This window comes from Sceloporus occidentalis, unplaced genomic scaffold (assembly GCF_023333645.1).
Source record: "Sceloporus occidentalis isolate IW3139 unplaced genomic scaffold, rSceOcc1.0.p SCAF_2, whole genome shotgun sequence".
NCBI lineage: Eukaryota > Metazoa > Chordata > Lepidosauria > Squamata > Phrynosomatidae > Sceloporus > Sceloporus occidentalis.
In genome coordinates, this window is record NW_028316982.1 from 102,759,019 (window position 1) to 102,781,657 (window position 22,639).

The following is a 22,639-nucleotide window of genomic DNA, read 5'->3' on the forward strand; positions in this document are numbered from 1 at the left end:
AAAGAAATTTCTCCAACTGTATAAACACATCATCTAAAGAATTAATTATTGCTTTTAATACTGTTGTAATGCTTCAGTATTGTATCACGGTTGATTTTTATGTGCATTGTCTTGCTTAGGAATGAGTTCAGTTTTTGTTTTCTTCAGTTTATTTCAGTAATGGAATAGGTTTAAACATCATTACTCATTAATTCTGCAAGACTTCTGTGCAATGTCTGTCATCCTACAAAAAAATCAGAATGCCACAAACAATAACATTCCATCTTAAAAAAAATCAGGATACACACACACACACACACACACACTTTTAAAAAATGTTCCTTGTACAATACATTGATAGAAACCAGAGAATTTTTACCTTAATAAGTCTAGCAGGGTGTTGAAAACCATCTCGGACCTCTTGGGGATCTTCAGCGAGTGCACAAGATTTATGATACAAATCTTCCATGCTAGGACTGGCCATAAGCATCACCTGTTAAAACAACATGATAAAGGCAAGATGAAGAAGTTATTAAATAAAACCAGCAAGTTTTGAATGGTTAAAAGGGAAAGAACATAAAAACCTAAAAACCACCATGCTATAACTATTTCTTGTTCTCCATCAACTCATATGTATAGACAAACTGATTCTGACAGCTCATACTGCACGTCTTCTAATGTAACTTTCCCTATGTGCAGTTTTGGATTAAAACCCAAATGGTCAAGTGAAGATGACTTTAAAAATGAAGCAGTGATTTTTTAAAGAGCTGCCAGGCAGGAGAGAGTGTGTGTGTGTGTGTGTGTGAAAAAGAGGTGATTTGCTTCTCAATCCAATGTTAAAACCTTCTCTCCCCATCGTACTCCAGATCTCTTTATCCACCAAACACCCCATTTCCCTCCAGTTTCTTCCCTTTTCAATACGATGTTAACCTTCTCTCCTATCAAACAAACACCATATTCTCCTCCAGTTCCTTTCTCAATCCAGTGTTAAAACCTTCTCCTCCAGCACTAGGAAAGTGGTGTTAAGTGGTCGAGAGAGGTCCAGAGAAGGAGGAGGAAAGGAAGTGATGTCTTCCCCTTTATATCTTTTGCTACATGCCACCAAAGTTTATCCTCAACTTGTCCACGGGTCATATCAAAATCCATGATTTTGGCCTTAAACCTTTCCTCAACTTATACATGAGGTCACCTCATGCAGAAGTATATATGGTATTAAATCAGGGGGCGGAGGGGGCTTTGTACTCTAAGGAGGAAGGAAAGCAGCACCAACACTTGCAGTGCCTAAAAAAGGACATACACATGGATGAGAGTGAATATATATGTGCACATGTCCCTAACAGGATGCCATGTAATCAAGTAACAATTGTATCCAAGGAACATAACCCTTGTGGAGGGTGGGTATGTCCATTTCAGATATACTTCTAAGATGACAATATGTAGTAGACCATGTGAGCCACAAATGATATGACATAAGCCATTTTACTGCTTGCTATGTGGGTAAAACAATTGAGCCTTTCAAAAAGAATACTGGGAAATACCTTTTTAATGTAAGTACAATTGCCCCTTTAGTAAGTTATTTCTGAAACAAAACCATTCTGCAACAGACCTCAGATGCTGCACAGAGATACTACCAATTATAAGGTATTGCTGAAGGAGGAAACCTAACTCATTTTAAAATTTAAAAACTATAGCACCTTAAGCCAGGGGCTGGTAAGTGTCAGAGGACAGGGGGCTGCACTAGCTCCCCAAGAGACCCTGAAGGTCCATATACACCTCACTCCCTACAAAAAAATAAAAATAAAAATCAATTTTTTGCACCCAAACGCCCTTTAAGGGCTAAGGAGCGTTTCTAAAAGGCCTTGGAACATTATAGGCCTAGGAGAGGGCTTTTAAAAAAACAAACAAATAAACAAACAAACAACCCCACTCGCAAAGACATCACCTATTTACTTCTTATTTGAAAAAAATGCCTCATCTGGGTTTGAAATGGCCAGAAGACCCTTCCAAAACATGGTGAAAACATTCTGCACACATCACAGACTGCTTCTGGGGGCATTTGAAGCCAAACATTGTTATTTCATGTAATGTCAATCACTACGATAGTTATTAATTTATTTTATCAGCTATTCATAATATGTAAAAAAGTTTTAGCCTTCCCTTCATATGCTTTCAGTCATGAAGAAATGATATTAGAATCCTTTTGATTGGCAATTTATTTTGCTTTAAGTATGTGTATATATCGATATCCAATGAACAAGTATTAAAGTCATTTTTACATTTTATTGTGAGTGTATGCATACATTCACATATTGTATTTTATATTCTCTGAATAACCCCCTGAAGAAGTCCTTAAAAGTATCTGCAGTGCAAAACACATCAGGCTTTTTAACTTGTAAGCACCATTTTTTCAACATCTTGAGAAGTTTCTCCCTTTTTTGTATTGTGTATGGGATACTCTCAGTTTCCTGTTTTTCTAGAAGCACTTGGAAAAGAAATAAATCCAGATATAATGCAATTCCTTTTGCCCATGTTTAGTCAATTCAAGTGAAGAGCCACAGAATACATTACAGAAATTATATTTTTTTAAATTATTCTTGCTTTTCTAGTATCTATGTGATATTTAAAAATTTATACACACCTTTGCACTGTAAAGATGATCTGCATCTGGTGGGTCTAATACAGCCATGTTCTTATCCAAAGGATCTACCTCTCTATGCATTACATAGAAGTTGCAATAATTTCCTAGTTGAAATGGTCTTGACATGGGAAAAGCATCCACCCATGTAAACTGAGCATCAAAGAAATCACTTGGTATGTACAAGTTCTGGTATCGTCGTCTCAGTTCCATCATATCACAACTAAGACTTCAAACAATAAGAACACATATTTCACAATGATAAAGAGATTTGAGGCTTTAACAGTTCAGTATCAGCAACACACAGAATTAGAACTTTTGACATGATTAAGAAGCAGCTCCATTTTAAGCAAGTCTTTCATTATACTTCATGCACTAATATTAAAAATTGCAGTTTAGAAAACACTGCAAGCATTTGCTCACTTCTAAGGCTTCAGCAAACTGTTCACTTCTCAAACAAACTAAACACAACTCAAATATAGATCTAAGGCTTCACACTAAAGAAGCTGCATAACATATCATCAATAAGATATTGCAGGAGGTTAAAAAAAAACTCAGATGGCTGTGTGCTTCATTCCCAGGGCTTCAGACCTTTAAAGAGCTATGTACAATGAACTACATAGTTTTATGGAATCTTAAAACCTGTTCTTTAAAGGACTTTGCAGAGCTTCCATAAAATGACTTTCACAACTTGGACAAAAAGCACTTTACTATGCAATTTGTTGGAAGACTGTTCCAAATAAAACATGTAAACATTAATACAAAAATTAGAAATCACAAAAGTGTAACTCCACAGTTGGTGTTATTTTACAATTACATGGTTTCCCAATAGCAGTTTTAAAATCTATGTAAATTTTTTTTAGTATAGGATCACAGAGTTGGAAGGAGTCCTATGGGCCACCTGGTTCAACCCACTCCCAACTCAATGCATGATCTCCAGCTACAGCCTTCCCAGCAGGTAGCTGTCCAGCCTCTTTTTGAGGAAAAGGAGACCCCACCACCTCTCTAGGCAATTAGTTGTATTGCCAAACTGATCCCACTGTCAAAAATCTCCTTTTAATATTTATTGAAATGTGTGTCTGTGTTGTGTGTCTTCAAGTCATTTTCTTATTGCACTCTGAAGGGGAACCTATCATGGGGTTTTCTTGGCAGCAGAGAACAAGCCTGCACCCTCCTCTTTGTGGCGACCCTTCACTCCTGAGTTTTATCTTCAACAAGATGAACGCACCCAGATCCTTCAACCTCCCCTAATATGTTTTGTTCTCCATACCTCTTATCCTCGTTGCCTTTCTCTGTACTTGCTCCATCTTGTCTAAATCCTTAAAATGAGGCACCCAGACCTGAACATGAGGCCTGACCAGTGCAAACTATAGTGAGACCATTACTTCACTTGACTTGGAAACAGGAGGGTCAAACAGATGGGGCAAAAGGAGTGGCAACTGGCTGCTGCAACTCCCAAGCCTGAACAGGTCGCTGCAGGAGTAGCTTTTTGCTGCTTCTTTTGTGGCTGGGTTTGGGCCACCTTAGGCGGCTTCAGAGCAGCCAGGCAGTTTGGGGGTGTGAATCGTTTTAACTCCATGCCCCCAAAGCACCAAGAAGGCACTTTATGTGATCCATCTGTTTTGAGCTTATGCTTCTATTAATGCTGCAGCATCACATTGCTGACTCATATTCAATTTAAGATCAACAACAATAATAAGATCCTTTTCACATGTAGTACTACTGATTGAAGTATCTTCCATCCTATACCTGTGGTATTGGTTTTTCTCCCCTAAATTTAGAATTTTGCATTTTCTGTTAAATTTCATTTTATTAATTTCAGAACAACTTTTTGTAGTTTGTCAAGGTCCTTTGCAATTCCGTTCCCATATTTAATGTAGAACTAACAACTATGGCCATACAGGTCTTAAAGTTAAGGAAACCGAAAACAAGACTTTAGATTTACTATATACTTACGTTAAGGCAATAAGATTCTTTCCATAAACAGAAATAAAAATGTAGTGTAACATCCAAGCAACGTACCAGTCTAATGAGAACTTGGAAAACTGGACCGTGTAACGGGGAACAACACGTCGTGGTCTTCGAGGTGACCGTTCCCTTTCTCGGCGTGGTGATCTCTCTCTAGAACGTTTTCTCTGAGGTGATCTTTCCCGTGACCTACGTCTTTCACGTTCCCTTTCTCGACTTAACAATACATGAAATATAAATGTCTCATTTTAGCTTTTGCATAAGGAATATATTATAGCTGACAAAATTATTAGTTTAGAAGTAACACCAGCACACTCCAATTAATACAAAATTAGCCTTTGGAAAGCATTGTTTTGTAAGAAATCTGCATAGTATTTACATCCAAATATCAAAAAATTAAATTATAAATTCTCTCTAATATGCATGGAAGACTGAGTGGAGTTATTGTATCACACCTTCTGTCATCTTTTCTGTTAGCCATAGGGTCTCCTCTATCATTTCGCCCCGAAAATCTGGGTGGTGGATCTAATCTTCGTGCTGGTTGAGGTTGTGAAACTATTCGAACAGGAGGTTGTAGCAAACCAGCTAGGAGGAAAAAAATCCCATATATTTTTAAAGTTTTTTAAAACGTCCACAAGCATATTATAAAATAAAAGGTAACATATTAATCAAATTATCAGCTTAATATTTTTTTAACAATGGAAAAGCTGGATATATATATATATATATATATATATATATATATATATATATAAAATATAGTTATGCTTGTAGTCAAAATCCAATTATCAGCTGATAGCAAGCATAAGCAACACAAGGTGCATTGCATTTAACTCAACAGGGTGGATTTATTTAATTCTTCAGATTAAAAATACACAAAATTAACACAGGCCTAGATTTATACATATAGACTGAAGACTTTAAGCCCACATTACTCAAAAAATGTTAACTTGCAAAAAGTTTTACCTCAATCATTCATTTCCAGAAAGACATGATAAAAGTTAGTGTTCATTTCAACAATTTGGAATTCTGTTTGTTTATTCTTAGACCCAATTCTCACTTTTAAATAAACATGTTCTGCCACCACGTGCCCAATATCTGAAGCTAGTAGTGGCCACATACAGAAGAGTTATGGTTGATTACAAAACTAGGTAAATACCTATCCTTCAAATGCTACAATTGTTTCACTACACAATGCAAGAGGATGATAACCTATATTCCTGTAAATATCCAAAGACCTGTCATGAAGTATTACACATACATAAAATATTTGTATCTCTATGAACTATGCAATCCAATGTTCTCTTGTAGCAGAAGGAAAAGGGTATAGATCAGAATGAAAAGGCTAAAAACCACATGCAATAGAATATTTACAAAAGAATATAATAGCATGAAGATGTGTTGGATGTCACACAAAATGATGGGCCAGAGAAACACTGCATGGAAATACAAGCCCACCAAACATGAATAGGTCCAGGGAGAGAACATGGAGGAAATTCTTCCCTACTTCACATCAGTAAACAGAAATATTTTCTTAATTTGTTCTGTGTAGTCAATGACTACACTGTTGAACTATCAAGACTATATGAATGATACCTTATTTTCTCATTTATTTTAGATACGACACAATAAACTACAAGTCCTAGGATTCCCTAGCGTGTGTTTTACATCATACCCATCCCTCATTTATCCAAAACCAATGCATCCAATTTTTTTTAACATAATGTGACACATTTCTTTAAAGCATATTGTATCTATAGAATAATAGACCTGTATACAGGAAACAGACTTTTAGTAACTGAACAAATCTGTCTGGGAACTTCCTAAAGGGTTACTGTGACCAGAATTCTGCAGAGGTATTTGGTTCCAAACGCATACCAATTAAAAGGCTTGACTTCATCCCTCAAAAGGGACAAGGTATGAGAACTGATTAAAAGTGATCAATGTTTCATATGCAGACTAGAATTGCATCAAATAATCTACAGCACAAAATAAAAATTTTTGTGCTGTAGATTATTTGATGCAATTCTAATTTGGTTAAAATTTGATTCAGATTTGGAAACCATGCAGTTTCTAAGCAACATTAACATACATACGATGCTTCCCAACATGTACATCAGGCAGCACAAACTTTGCTGAAACTGTTCAGGCTTGCATAAAGATAATAGCTACAATCAACAGCATGACTGTCGGGGGAGCTCAATGGAGAACTTTCCAAAACTGGAAATTGTTGTTTGTTACAAACTGTGACTAGAAGCTTCAGATCTCCTTCCCTCCTGATTGGGGGAACACACAATAGTAAACCTCCAGTCACCGTTTTCTGTCATTTCTGAATGCAGCCACTCTGACTCAACACAACTATGAAATAAGTTGAAGATGATACAGCCTTGCTATCTTCCAGCCAGCTATATTCTTGAACATTAAAATAGTAACAACATCTAATGTTAATAGAAAAGAAGAAATGTCATGTTTTGAGGGAATACCTTTCTGCTGTGGCTGTTGTAACAAAGGCTGTGGCTGTGTCTGAAGTAAAGGTGTAATAGATGCTGCTGTTATTTGTGCCTGCAACAGCGATTGTGGCTGCGGCTGTGCCTGAACACTGAATGCAGTCTGCTGTGGAATGGGCTGAAGTACAGGTGGAGGAGTCTTGAGTAAAGGCTGGGTCTGAGTCTGGTTCTAATGAGGGGGAAAAAGGTAATGCCTCGTAAATGAACTTTATGCTAAACATGACAACAAGAGTCACACTCAACATTTTATATATACCTGGTTTGGTAGTGTCTGAATTCTCTGTGCATTCCATTTGAAAGGCATATTAGGATTATATGTTGCTTCTACTAGAACTCTGTCTCCTACTTGAGGAGTTTTCCCTTTAACAGCACTGAAAAATTTAAGACATCCCATTATCAGATGTTATGCGTCCAAAAAAGAACTTAGTTAACATTCCAGATATATTTGTTTTATGAAAGAGGATTAAAAAATTATCAAATAATGATGGAATTACTTTATGATTTTTAAACTATGTAAGTTTAAAAAAAAGTTACCAGCTTGACCCATTTTTCTATATGTGATTAATACAAACATCCCTTAAAGGCTTCTAATAAATATTACTGACATGAAGACCTTTTGAAAAATTAAGAAAAAACACTGTAATATAATATAATAATGTGCTCTGTTAAAATCAGCTTTCTATATTGCATACAGTTGAACTTAACTACTGTCACTAATTACTCGAAGGCATGAGAATTAATTTACCTGAGTTGAAAGAATACATCTTCATCTACAAAACCAAATGTGTCGTGTAGCTTAGTAACTACCCCAGTAAAGACACGTTGCTTCTGTGGTTGAGTCTGCTGCTGACTTGACCGTGGTGCTGGATAAGAAACAGTTATCTGTGCTGCTGGTTGAGGAGTAGATAAACTGAGGCTGGTTGGCAGTGCTACAGCTGGCTGAATACAAATTAAAGCAAGAGATTATATAAACATTCACATTTTTCTAAGTCATATAAATATATTGATACAAATATAAAGTTCCACACACCAATAGGACAGAATCTATCAGCAGAATGAAACTCTCATCCTATCCCAAAATCCTGTCTGTCCTCAAATCTACTCTAAATTGTGGGGGACTGACCCACTATAGTAGATCTGGGAGGCACAAAGGGTTGAAGAAAGCAAGAGAAAAAGGGAGTGTTCTCCGGTACAAACAGGAATTTGTACAATGTTGGGTTTCCACCCAAAATCGGTTCTGTAGGCCCATATATTAACATGACTATGTTTCTCCATGAAAGGAATGTATACGTTTGTATATTTATGACTGCACATAACCGAACAGCCTAAAAGACTACCAAAGGAATTTCCTCCTTTCTTCCAATAAATAACCTGAAATTCCTATACTTCAGAATGCTTAAGACTGCTGATGTTAACTCTGCTTGTTTGGTTTTCACCTGTTGGACAGCTAGGTGGCCAGAAGGTGATGAAGGTTCCTAAAACAGAATCCAGATTATCTGACAAATGGCACTCTAAAGAGACAGGAGTGAGGAATCATAGCTGTTTCAACTGACAACTCATATAATTTTACAGTGACTTTAAACATTTTCCAAGTAAAAACATACCCAGATTTCAAATGTTGTTTCTCTAATAGTGCCAATGATCATTTCAATTACCCATTTCCCCCCTCTTTTTATTTCTTTATCTGTGTTTGTGCCCCCTCCAGTACTTTCTTATGAAGTATTTTGAAAGGTACATTATTCAAACAAGTTCATCTGCAGAGCAAAAAGACATGTATGCACCATTTGTTTACTAGTGCTTTTCTGAATACAAGGAAACTAGGTTTGGGTTAAGAGAAATCTGAAATTAACTGTTCAGTATTAAGTGTGCAGTTTGACATCTGCATACTGCCCAGTATTAACCCAGTAGTTTGAAGCCTGCATCTACTAAAATTAGAACTTAAGCACCAACATGTCTGATAGTGTTTATGAAATACTTTTTTCTAAACTTAAGTGTTAAGTTTATATAGGGAGCCACACACATTTTTCATATTATATAGTAAGCCATACACAAAGGACACCACTGTATTAAAAAAAAACAGAAACTGAAACAGCTGATACACACATCATTTTTATACAGTGATAATCAAATAAAAAGCAAACTAACCTGGGTTAATAGTGTTTGTTGAGGCTGCTGCAACTTAAAAAGATAAATAACATCATGAATTAAGTTTTTACATGTTGTGCAAGTTCTCTAACCATATTTAAATATTTAAGCTGTTACAAAATGTTTATGTGACTGTACACCAGCATGCTACTTATCTATGCAATGATAACACTGTCTATAATTTTTCTGAAGTCTGATTTTACAGCTTTGTTCACTTGGAGATAACAATCAATTTGATAAATGATGACAGTAGGGCAAGATTACTCTACATCAGCAACAGGCAAATTCTACTGTCCAAAATTGCCAAAATAAGGCTTCCTTGAAAACACACTTTTTAAGACCCCCTATTACTTACCACACTAATTTGTTCTAACATTTTCATTTTCTGCTAAGATGCTCTAGCAGCTGCACCTCAGTAAGAAGGTTTGGTACAAAGATCAAAAACAATCCCTGCTTTTAGTAGCAAGGTCACAAAATGCCCTCCATATATATTGTGTATTAACAGCTTTCTTCCAAAAACCCAGGGAAGTATAATTCTGGAGACCTCTGATAATTCTACAATATGGAGCAGCAATTCTCTCCAGAAAAAACTCTCTCAAGATTCCTTGGATAAGCTAATGGAGTTTAGTGCAGATAATAAAAAGTACAACATGGAGGAAGCATCTGATGATACAAGAAATTATAGTAACCATCTAGTTCTAAACACTGGAGTATATCCTAAAACTTTTGTGATATTAAAAAATACTGCTTTTTGTTTGTTTCCCATTTTATTCACTATTAAAATTTGAGTCAGAGGAGCCCTCCTTCTCCATCCCAGTATCAGGAACAATGCACTATACAGAAAGATGGAAGGGAGCCTTCTCTTCTTTAGTGTGTCAATTGTAGAATGCCCTCTTTTTCAAGGTCTGTGTGCATGTTGACTTCATTTGACACAAACTAAAATATGGCACTTTACAAAAGACTTTGAGATCAAAGGATTTCAATTTGAACAAGCTGAGAAGTTCTGTATACATAATAGGTGTTAAATTCTTTAATGTGTAATTTATTTAAAACTTTTTGAACTGCATTTAATTTTTTAAAGATTGCTCAATTGTTTAATTGTCTGTACCTACTACATATATTATGATACAGAGTGCAATATAAGCATCTTAAATAAATAAACTTCCACAGTATATACGGGATATAGGAATTCAAAAATAAGTGTTCAGCTTGATGTAACAACAAAAATACACAGACATCAGATGTAAAAACGTAAAATACATGTTTTTGGATTTTCAGTGTGCACATAACCAAGCTACTCCTGTTTTTGTTTTTAAGAGTACTATTATCAAGTCCAAGTAATAGTAAATGTACACAAAGAGTTACACAAACCTGCTGTTGTACACTATAGAGGGTCTGCTGAGGCTGTGAATATTGCTGAAAAAACATAAGGAAATCAAATTAACTAGGAAGCATTTTACAAAATTAATATATCCCAACACTATAATCTCGGATAAATGTAAGAAAAAATAAAAAATCAAACCAATAAAGGTTAAAAAAAATATATGTATATTTTATCAATTGAACAAAATACCCATGGTATATACAGTTATGCTATTGTCCCTTGAATATTTTAGTTCATCAGGATAGCTTAATATATCTAGTTTGTGTTATGACAGTGAAGAAACAAAGAGTATAATGGTATTACTAGTGCTGAGACAACACTGGGAGAAGGGAGGCCCTTTAGCTGCCTATGAAAAGGCTAAACTTCCTTTGCCCAGATCTAGCCACAAGGAGATATCAGCAGCAGAATGTCCAAAGAAACACAGCGGAGACTTGGTATCTGCTGGGGTTTGGTTCCAGGGCTTACCATGGACACCAACATTTATGGATGCAGAGGTTCCAAAAAATATAATGGCATAGTAAAATGGTGCCCCTTATATAAAATAACAAAATCAACATTTGCTTTTTAGAATTTATATTTTTCTGAATATTTTCAAGCCATGGATGGTTGAATCTATGGATACAGAATCCCTGGATAAAGAGGTCTGACTGTGCATATCTGAAAGTGTATTGCACTGAAAAGAACAGTGTAAGCAGATAGCACCTGCATATGAAGGATATGCATGAAGATGCATATTCCCACTTTGTTACATGCAAGTCCATCCAGGCAGAAGTGGATCAGGTCAAAAATTTGCTACAATGCACTGATGGGCACAGTACTGATAGGCAATGAAATCACAATGAAATCAATACAGTGTGGTGGAGCAATGAGAAACAGACGGATGGCCTGGATAGTGTGGATGTTTTCTTTCTGCTCATTCAGAGTAAGGAAAATGCAAGGTCATGTTGTTGTAGATGATATGATGGCATAACAAAATGCAACCCGGAAGTCATCAAAATGATTACACGACGCACAAAGAGCTAGAATCATGCCCCAAGTAAAAGTTATAAAAATGGCACCACAGCACAGCATATCACAGGATGAGAAAGAAACAAGAAATTGGAAGAGAACACCAAGGTCCTCTATGTATCCATTAGGGACTTGGCAGATCACTGGAAATCTGACATTTTTCTTCAAAGATGTTCCAACTATGAAAAGCTGGTAAAGCAACAGCACTAATTTTCTCCAGATTTCACTTACGTTTGTTTTCCTGTTTAATTTCTCTTCAATGCTTAACTGTCACTTTGCAATCCAATGGTCAGAAAAAGCAACTAAAAAGTATTGTTTTCCAATATTCATTGTCCATATTTATGGGCAGACAGTACATTCTGAGAACACTAAAAAAGGCTACATAGTAACCTAAATGACTATGAAGACATCCTTAGAGATGGAGGACAAACATTTCTCAGTGTTTGCTATTAAAGCAACAGGAAAGACACTTCACAAAAAATATTTCAAACAGTTTAATGTTCACTTTTTGTAAATTATCATTTCTATTATTCTTTTAAACTCTGAGCTTCATTGAGTCTCAATTGTGGGGAAAACACGGGATAGACATAATAATAACAGTAGTAGCAGAAGATCCTAAGTTTATCATTTCATATTGCTAATGAAATCAACAGAAATGCAGTTTCTATTACCTGCTGTAATGCGGCAGCTGCAGCAGCAGCTTGCTGTTGTAAAGCAGCTGTCTGGGTGAGTTGATAGTTTGTTGGTGTCTGAGTACTGAGACCTGCTGCCGCCAATGCAGTTTGTTGGGTATATATTGTGGGAGATGCTCCAAGTAAGGATGGTTGCTGAACACCCAGAGCAGCTGAAAATGTAAGAGGTGAGCATTAGTGTTTCTTAATTTGGAATAACAGAATATCATAGATTTTCACAAATCTGAATAGCACTGTGTTTCTTCATTTAAGTCAACAATTGTGGGGAAAGTACTTTATGGTTGAAGCTGCACTGAAGAAAAAATACAGTTTGAAATGACTTTAAATGCCATAGCTCAATGCTATTGAATCCTGGGATCTGTAGTTTCCTGTGGTACCAGAGCTTTCTTACAGGGGAGGCTAAACAGATCAAAAAACTACAAATCCCAGAATTCTATAGCATTGAGCCGCGGTAATTACGGTGCTATCAAACTGTGTTTTTTCTGCAGTACAGATGCAGTCTATGGGCCCGTATGGACAGCCCAAAATAAAGCTGCTTCAGGTTACTCTGGAGGTATGCTGTTTAAATGATGCATGTGCTCTAAGAGTCTGGAAGCCAGGGTAAAGCCACGCTCCAGTCCTTAGGACTGGAACATGGCTTTGGCATGGTTTCCAGACTCTTAGGATACATGCATCATTTAAACAGCATACCTCCAAAGTGACCCAAAGCAGCTTTATTTTGGGCTGTGTGTTATTACCCCAATATTTTGCACATGTACATTTGACTAAGAGCTGCTGTTTGAACATGAAACATTAGTTTTACAGTAGCCTGAGGCAAAAATAAATAAATAATCTTGCAGCTCTTATATGTACACAGAGCTAAATTTACATAACTTGCAAGACAGGAATTTACTAAATCACCTGATGCTCATAAACTTTTCACTGAAATCAATCAACATCTAGTCATACCTCCCCTATCTGCAGGGTGTTTCAGGGCCTGTTTCTGTTTCATAGAATCAGGATCTTTTATACTAAATTTAATGAGCTCATACGTGAATACATACATAGATACATATATTTATTTTGGTCAATGACCAGTAAATTTCATGAAATCAAATTCAGTTCAATTCTTGGTAGAATACATTTGGCCAACAAGTTTATCTACATCAGGGTGGGCAACTGTAGAGAGTCCAGGGTCCCATGTGGCATTGCAAAGATGCTAAAAAGCAAACAAAACCCTCAAATATAGACAGAGGTCCACTTCTAATTTGGAAAAAAATGGCTATTTATAATGTTATATTATGTGGAGGAGGGAGGGTCCTGAAATCTGTTCAAAAAATTAATTGCACTTGCTGCAGGATTCCAAAAATATAAATTTATTCAGGTTTGTCCATAAAAAGGTTAGTCCAGGGAATCTCAGGGGTAATGACTACAAAAACCTCAAACAGACACAAATAGCCTCATGACCATATTTTTCCCACCCTTCTCTGCATATGCATTAAAATGTCAACACATTCACTATCTTATTTATGGCAATAGCTCTGGAAAAGACAAGATACTCCTGATATTTTAGGCTAAAAAAGCACTTGGAACATTAAAGCATATGATGGAAACAGAATAATAAAATCAGCTGCCCAGACTGGCTTAGCATTAGGCTACAGCCACTGGGTAACCACAAATCTCAGGTCTCAAAATGCTTCCATTACACACACACACACACACAGTTATTTTAATGTATAATGAACCGCATAAAAAATTCTGGTAACTGTTATGTTCCCAAATTACAATATAATGTGACTAGATGCTGATTCACAGTAAGGTATTAGTCACAATCAGACTAACATATAAAATGACTGAACCATCAGGAAAGGTGAAAGTTATTTTCCAGCAGCCAAAAATTACAATGCAAGGTAACAGGTATATCCAGTTAGTAGTATGTAATTTGGTATGGTCTCCTACTAGACGCCAACACTTATTAAGGTGGAAAATCATAGGCTGTTTTCAAACCACGCTGCAGTGTTGGCCCAATATTAAAGGTCAAAGACTTGTTTGAAACTTTAAATCCATGGCAATAAATAATGGGGAAAATACATGCAGTACTGGCTTACGTATGATATCTTAACTTTGTCTGACACACTGGTCATGTTTGCACATCATTTGTGCAAAGGCAGGAATGATCGTTGTAAAAAATAGAATGTGAACCTCCAGTAAGCATATTGCTTTCACTTTTGTCTCTGTCTTTTCACAACAGCAGTTACCTCTGGTTAGTACTTGGATGGGAGGCCATCAACAAAAACCAGGTGCTATAGGCTATAATTCAGAGGAAGGAACTGCCAAAAACACCTGAACAGTCCTTGCCTAAGAAAACTCTATGAAATTCATAGGGTTGCCATAAGTTGACAGACAACTTGAAGGCACATATGGGGAGGCATACATATGCACACACAATTGGTTGTTTGCTCATTTTACTAGTCATTTGTACTTCTATAATTTTAGTTCAGTATAATTTTATTAACAAAGGATCCATGATGGCGCAATGGTTAAATGCTGGTCCTGTAGTTACAACATTGTGAGTTCAATCCTAGAGGAGAGCCCCAGGGTCCACTCAGCCCTCCATCCTTTCATAGGTCAGTAAAATGAGTGCCCAGCTTGTTGAGGGAAACTGGCTTACACACTGTAAACCATTTAGGGAGTGCTAGTTGACTGATAAGCAGTATAGAAATGTACAGTGTGCCCTTGTCTTATGCAAGGGATCTGGTCCGATCCCCCCCCCCGGTCCGGCATAAGGCAAATTCCATGTATGCTTGAACCCCATTGAAACTAATAGTGTGCAGGCGTGCCATGGGCACACACATCATTTCCTGCTTGCCGTGCTTATGCCGAAAGCTCCGTATAGAGCACCTGAGTATGATGCAGGTGCACTGTACTTGCTATTGCTATTTATTGAGCCCAAAACAAGAACAGAGACGAACATCTCATTTGTAAAGTGTCAGGCTAACATAAGAGACAGACTGAGCTATACCTTCTTTAGCAACTCACTAGCATTATGGAGTCAAAAGGCTTTTATGGCTGGCATCCACAGTTTTTTGTGGGTTTTTCAGGCTATGTGGCCATGTTCTAGAAGGGTTTCTTCCTGACGTTTCGCCAGCATCTGTGGCTGGCATCTTCTTTGGAGAAACGTCAGGAAGAAACTCTTCTAGAACATGGCCACATAGCCCAAAAAACCCACAAAAATCTATCACTAGCATTAATCTTGAACTTCGTGCTTCAAAACTTTACAATCATGATACAAAAATAAATAAGTATTTAAAATGGATAAAATTACTGGAAATCCCCAGTTTAACTTGTTGCTTAATTCCTAAAAATAAATAAATTATTTTCTCTGAAAAAGCACAAATAAACTCTTTGAATAAAGGAAAGCTTGTCAATAATTATGTAATAAATTATAACCAGAATTCTGTATCACCTATTTAGTTATAGAGCCAAGTAGCACCTCCCAGCCCAATCCCCTCCCCTGCAATGATCACTTCTCAAGACAGAGGTTTGTTCCCTTGTTGACTGGGAAGCCGTTGACTGACATTTCCATCCCATCCTGTGAGTTCTCTCTGGTGTGAAAGAAGGATCCCTGTCACATCCCTTCTCCCCTCCCCCTCGTGAATGATCAATGAGAGGATAGGAACATCTGTCAGCTGCTTCCCAGTAGAAGGGAACAGGCCCTTGTCATTTGCAGCAGCTGCTGCCTGGTGAGTAAGGACTGGGAGACTCTCATGGTCCAGTCAATACAAATTAAAGTGTATTGAAAAGATTATGTTCTCTCTTACTTGTGGTCCATATTGCAAACTGTAACTTGATTTATACAGAATTAATCTTAACAAGAGAATCAGGAATGGCATAGTGGTTTGACTGTTAAGACCAGGGGTAGGCAACCCTTTTGAGCCGGGGGTCGGGTTGCTGTCCCTCAGACAACTGGGGGGGCCGAAGCAAAAAAAAAAAAAAAAAAAAAAAAAAAAAAAAAAAAAAAAAAAATTTAAAAAATTAAATAAATAAATAAACCAGGACAAATGTAGGACAAAATTTTCAAATGGAGGGCACTTTTTAAAATAAAAAATGGAGGACACGCGAAAAAATTTGCTGATTTTTTAAAAAATGTTAAGATAAATGCATGTTTCTGAGGCTTCTATAGACAATTGCCCCACCATGCCCCTTGCGTGAGACGCCAAAGGCCCCGGCAGCAATTGGCAGCAGGACCGGGCTGGGGCCGGTCCCAAGGCCTCACTGGGCCGCATCCAGCCCGCGGGCTGCAGGTTGCCCACCTCTGGTTAAGACTGTTGACTCTGGAGACCAGGTTCCGATTCCCAGCTCACCCTGAAACCCACTAAGTGACCTTGAGCAAGTCACATCCTCTCAGCCGCAGGGGAAGGCAATGGCAAACCTCCTCTGAGAAATTTTGCCAAGAAAGGTCCATTGTAGGTTTGCCTTAGGGTCGCCATAAATTGGAACCTACTTGAAGGCACACAGTAACAAACAACAAACTGTTTGCCATATGCGCCGCATAAGACAAAGGATAAACTTTTCAACAGAAACTGAAAGTTTCCTTCCTTTTCTGATGTAAACACAGGGATACAAATAAAATTGTTTATTTTACGTTAAATAAAGTGTAACTTGACTGCCTTTTGGCAGCAGGTAAAAACATTTTTGTGTTTTTCAAACTGATGAGGGTTAGGTGCTGTGCAACTAAGATTTTAAGGTTTGCATTGAGTTTTTAATACACATTTGTATTTTAAATGTTTTACGTTTTAAACTTTACCAACAGTTTTGTATTGTTTTTAATTTGTATTGTTTTAAAATGTGTTGTTAGCCACTTTCAGTCCCTGTATCAAGAGAAAGATGGAACATAAATAAAATAATAACTGTATTAAAACCTTTCTTAAAAAGATCTGTTATATGATTACGAACAGCTTCATTTATATAACAGTTTCATTTATACACTGCTTCATACTGAACTAAGAGTGTCTAAGTGGTTTACAGCTGTAAGCTAACTGCACAAAAGACACCTTTCCAGTCAAACAAAGTATTTTCAACCAAAGTACACATTTAAGAACTATTTATTTTACACTGTTTCCAGTTTTGCTATGGCAAGCAATGAGATGACAGTCTGGAGCCGAAGGACCAATTAACTGTTAAGAAGGAACTGAAAGCTGACCTGGTTGAGAGACTGCGGTGGCAGTAAACTGCGTGGCCCACGGGGGGTTCTTCTGTCCTCCAAACTGAGCCATACTGAGTCACAATCCTTTCGCTGTCCTAGTCTTCTACAAGTGCGATCTGTTCAAAAAGATGAATGAAAGTCATGCTAACGCTCAAGAAGCATGTACTGTATTATTACACTCTACCCTGAGTCATATACCCAATACTGTAGTCCTGTTTTTCATATACAAGAGTTTTGACAGTCACTGAAAGGATAATAAATGGTACGCTTTGACAAAGCAAGTGTAATAATTAAATGCCTCAGAAAGTAGGACACTTAATTAAACTGATATCTGGTTTTGAGGAAATTTTGCAGACAAAACATCTGGGAAGGTAAATGTTTCAGAAAACCTGGTGTATAGTAAAAGGTTGATATAAAGGTACAGCCAACACTCAAAAATGTAATGCAGAATCAAGGAGTTCACTTTCTATCAAATATACACAGCTACCAACACTAATGTTAAAAATTTCATTGATATAAAAAGCTACCCTGCAGCTTTTAAAATAGCCCTGAAACTAAAGAACGTGTCTATTTAGTGTAAACAGCAAAGACTCTTAGTGGAGGAAGGAAACACAAGGGAGCTATGGCACAAAGCAACACAGAGTCTGGCCACAAGAGAGGAATAGAGACACAGAGACCTAACAGCCTCAAGGCAGTGACAGAAACATGATGATAAGGAAGAATGAAAACGAAGAGGAAAAGCAAGGCTTGGCACAAGACCTTTAAAGATCCTTTCTGGCTCCCAAGAGCTCTTAAAGGCAAGATCCAAAGGGGCTGCACTCCAGGAGCCTCTGGCAGACAGTTTTGCTGAATTCAGCAAGACTGAGGCTGCATCCGCACTGCAGAAATGATCCAGTTTGACACCACTTTAACTGTCATGGCTCGATGCTATGGAATTCTGGGAATTGTAGTTTGCACCAGGGCTCTCTGACAGGGAGGGCTATAAACATCTCACAAAACCAATTCCCAGAATTCCATAGCACTGAGACACGACAGTTAAAGCACTGTCAAACTGGATTATTTCTGTAGTGCAGATGCAGCCTTACTTTTCATCACGAAGGGCTCCGCAGCAACTTCAAGAGAGACAAATAGATGCATCTGAGGAACTAGGCTCCAGCCTACGGAGGTTCATGCCCTCAGCTTCTATCCTGCATAGAAACATAGAGCCATGCAGGAACTCCGCTCTGGGCCCCACAACGAACTCCAGCTCCCAGGATTCCACAGCCTTGAGCCACACAAAGACTTAAACCGGTACCAAACCGGGCTCTCTCTCCAGTGTGGATGCGCAGGGAGGACTGACAACAAAGGAGAGCGAGGAGGCCTCCCTGGGGAGCCTCCCCTTCCCAAGGCCCAGCCCCAGGGGCCCCACCGCCGCCGCCCCTTCAGCCCTTTACCTGACAGAGGCCCAAATGAGGCCCCCAGGAGCCATTTCATAAACTCAGCCAGAGACGACAACGGCGGCGGCGCGAGGGACAGTCGCCACGGCGCATGCGTCAAGGAGAGAGCGCGAGGGTCAGCCAGTCAGGCAGCCTGGGGTGAGCTTGAGTCGCCGTCGCACAGTAGTGACGTCACCAAGCGAGCGTTTTTCTCCTCCCCCCAACCCTCGCACATGGGGCCCTTGTCAAAACAATGGAGGGGATGGGTTGTCGGCGGCGCGCATGCGCCAACGCCCAACGCGCGTGAGCTATAACAACGGTGGTTTCTTCGCGTGACGTAATGCTTAAGCCATCGTGGCGTAGCGGTTCGAGGCGCCGCACTATGACGCAAAGGGAGCAGGGTTCGATTCTGGCCTTTGGCCGTTTTGAGAATCAACGCTGCCTCAGCCCCAGTTCATCAATACATAAATAGAATCCCATGATAGGCTCTGGCCATTATAAGTGGGGTTCGGCCTCCATCTTGGCTTAGATGATGGCACCCGCGCCATTTTAATTCCGGGCAGATCAGTCCAGGTCCTCAAGTAGACATTCACAGGAACTCTTCTCCTCATCCCAGACTGCCTCTGCCCTGCAGAATTAAGGCAGTTTGATACCACTTTAAACTGCCAGGGCTCATTGTTATGGCATTCTGGGAATTGTAGTTTTTAAAATAGCCGTTCACACTTCTCTGTCGAGAGCGCTCTGGTGCAACAAGAAACTACAAATCCCAGGATTCCATGGCAGTTAAAGGGGTGTCAAACAGCACTGATTCTGCAGTGTGGCAGCAGCCTGTGCCAAGGTTACTCCGGTGCTGTGGAATTCTGGGAATGGTAGTTTTCAATAGCAGTTCAGACTTCTTGGTCAGAGAGCTCTGGTGCCACAGCAAACTACAAATCCCAGCGGGATTCTGGGAATTGTAGTTTTTTTAATAGCTGTTCAGACTTCTCTGTTGAGGGAGCTCTAGTGCCATAACAAACTACAAATCCCAGGATTCCATGGCAGTTAAAGGGGTGTCAAATGGCACTGATTCTGTAGTGTGGCAGCAGCCTGTGCCAAGGGTATTGTGAGGTGTTAAGACTGCATTATTTCCTCAATGCTGGTGCAGCCGCCATTCATGGCGACCCCATGAGTTTCAAAGGGTTTTCTCAAAGGAACCCACAGAGGTGGATTTGCCCTTTCCTTCCTCTTAAAGGTAACCCACAGCACCTGGCATTCCTTGGCGGTCTTCTACCCAAGTACTAACCAGGGCTGACCCTGCTTAGCTTATAGTATCAGATGCAATCTGGTGCCTTTAGGGTATTTCAGCTGCACCCTCAAAAGCAACCTATTCCTTCAATATTCAGTAACTGTTAGCTCTAGGTTTAGTATTTGTTGCATGTTTAATGTTTTGGTCTTTTAAGCAATTTCACAGCATCCTCAACTTGAATTTGTATTACAACACTTTTTCTCTTGATCCACAGATACAGTGGGCCCTTGTTATCTGCTTGGGTTTGGTTCCAGGACCCTCCATGGATAACGAAATCTGTGGATGCTCAAGTCCCAGTAAAAACATTGACATGATAAAATGGTGTCCCTTATATAAAATGGAAAATCAAGGTTTGATATTTGAAATTTATACTTGTTTTGGAATATTTTCAAGCCATGGATGTTTGAATCCTCTGTGGATAAAAAAATCTGTGGGTAAAGAGGGCTGACTGTACTAGAATCACCTTGTTTCATTTACAGTGACTTTAAAATGTCACATTAAAAGGAAAATTGATAAGATAACCCATGACCGAATATCCTGCGTATAAGCTAGTATACAGTGTATGTAGGTATTGCACAAGCATCATATCTGTAGCAAGTAAAATGGTAACAGCAAAGGTGGGAAATGCTTGGGCAAGCGCTCTGATCCATCTCTGTCAATGAGTATGCAAACAACGCAATACTACTGATAGAAAACTACAAGGACCAGGAAATTACTGAAGAAGGTTAAGGAGGAAAGCGCCAAGGTAGGCCTGATGCTGAACATTAAAAAAAAATACAGAAAAGCTATAGGAATTTGTCTTAGATGATGAGAAAATATTGAAAAAGAGTTCCCATAGCTTGGATCAAGAATTGTTCATAATGGAAACTGCAGTCAAGAAATCAGAAAAGGACTAGGAATAATGGGAAGGACGGCTATGAATGAACTGGACAAGATGGTAAAGTGCAAAGATATAACTCTGAACACTAAAGCGAGGATCGTCCAAGTCACTGTATTCTCCATCGCTCTGTGTGGATGTGAGAGCTGGGCAATAAAGAAAGTGGGCAGGGGGAAAATCACTCATTTGGGACGTGGTGCTGGAGAAGAGTGCTGAGGATAAATACCATGCATGGCCAAGAAGACGAATAAATGGGTTCTAGAACAGATGAAGCCAGAACTCTCTCTGGAAGCCAAGATGACTAAATTGAGGCTATTGTGCTTTGGCCACATCATGAAGAAAAATGAATCATTAGAAAAGACAATAACACTAGGAAAGGTGGAGGGCAGTAGAAAGAGAGTAGAGTAAGACTACACACCAGATGGATAGACTCCACTACGGAGGTCACGGGACTGATTCTACAGTTCCTGAACAGGGCAATTGAGGACAGAGGGATCTTGCTAGATGACCACACTATCTTTTAATAGTGCTGCTGCTCCACTTTAACTGCTCTGGCTGCCTCCTGTTGCATTCTGGGATTTGCAGTTTAAGGAGGGACATTTAGAATTCTCAGCTGGAGAGCTCTTAGGCCTCACTGAACTACAAACCCCAGAATGAAACAGTAGGCAGCCAGGGCAGTAAAAGTGGAATAGCAGCACTATAAGAAGGCAAGTGCGGTAATATGGTTGGAAATGTCTCCTCCACTTCGGATGTACTTTGGGTTTATAATATTCTGATGCTCTATGTTTTTGGTTTTAAAAACTAAATCAGCCCCTATGCCAGGATCCAATAGTGTACTTCTAGTGGATTACACTGCTTCTATCAATGAAAGATTGATTTCTTTAGGTAACAAAGTGCGTGCGCATGCCTTCAAATCACCTGTCAACTTATGGCAACCCCATGAATTTTTTAATAGGATTTTTCTTAGGCAAGGAATAGTCAGAGGTGAATCTTGATTTAATAATTCAGAAAGGAAAAGAACTAGAGGAAAATGAAAGCATGAAAGGAATAACTAGCAACATGTATAAAATATTAATGGAGAATAAAAGAAAAGAAATAAACCAAAATATTTGGAAAGAGACATGGGAAGAAGAATTAGGATGTAAATTTTGTGAAAATCAATAGAATTCAAAATATTGCTGGAGAGGATGTAATGAAGTGGGATCATATATACATATGTGGTGGCAATGTAAATATGTAAAAAAATTGGGAAACAGTAAATTAGAAAATATTATGGATATAAGAATATATAGAAAACCAAATATAGTATTGTTATCAATGGAAAAAAGAAGAAAGAAATCTTGTAACAAATTTGCTTACAGCAGTGAGATTAATTATAGCAAGAAGCTGGAAATCGAAAATAAATGTGGAACTGGATGATTGGTATAAAGAAGTCTGGCAAATAGTGATTAATGATAAACTAACATGTAAATTGAAAGTGAAGAAAGGATTATGGAAAAGAAATGATTTTGATTTAAGAAAAGAAGATGGAAAATTACTTTCGCGAGATGAATTAAAAT

At 38.4% G+C, this 22,639-nt stretch overlaps 1 protein-coding gene and 1 non-coding gene across 4 annotated transcripts in view; both read right to left on the reverse strand.

Moving 5' to 3' along the window:
* Nucleotides 1-19,030, reverse strand: part of CCAR1 (cell division cycle and apoptosis regulator 1) — a 31,214-nt gene extending 12,184 nt beyond the window's left edge. For 2 of the 3 annotated variants that reach the window (XM_089510483.1, XM_089510485.1), the window contains exons 1-12: nucleotides 18,937-19,030; nucleotides 17,501-17,619; nucleotides 12,298-12,470; nucleotides 10,606-10,650; nucleotides 9,235-9,267; nucleotides 7,835-8,028; nucleotides 7,346-7,460; nucleotides 7,066-7,258; nucleotides 5,038-5,167; nucleotides 4,637-4,798; nucleotides 2,618-2,843; nucleotides 359-472 (exon numbers count right to left, since the gene is read on the reverse strand). In XM_089510483.1, the coding sequence (XP_089366609.1) occupies nucleotides 359-472; nucleotides 2,618-2,843; nucleotides 4,637-4,798; nucleotides 5,038-5,167; nucleotides 7,066-7,258; nucleotides 7,346-7,460; nucleotides 7,835-8,028; nucleotides 9,235-9,267; nucleotides 10,606-10,650; nucleotides 12,298-12,470; nucleotides 17,501-17,573 (1,458 nt within the window). In that variant the 5' untranslated portion in view covers nucleotides 17,574-17,619; nucleotides 18,937-19,030. The remainder of the gene's footprint in view (nucleotides 1-358; nucleotides 473-2,617; nucleotides 2,844-4,636; nucleotides 4,799-5,037; nucleotides 5,168-7,065; nucleotides 7,259-7,345; nucleotides 7,461-7,834; nucleotides 8,029-9,234; nucleotides 9,268-10,605; nucleotides 10,651-12,297; nucleotides 12,471-17,500; nucleotides 17,620-18,936) is intronic. The other variant, XM_089510484.1, reaches the window with a different exon arrangement.
* LOC149318801 (small nucleolar RNA SNORD98) lies at nucleotides 124-186 on the reverse strand. Its single transcript, XR_016280329.1, has one exon. It is a non-coding gene; the product is annotated as a small nucleolar RNA SNORD98 (small nucleolar RNA).
* Nucleotides 19,031-22,639: the final 3,609 nt, after the last annotated feature.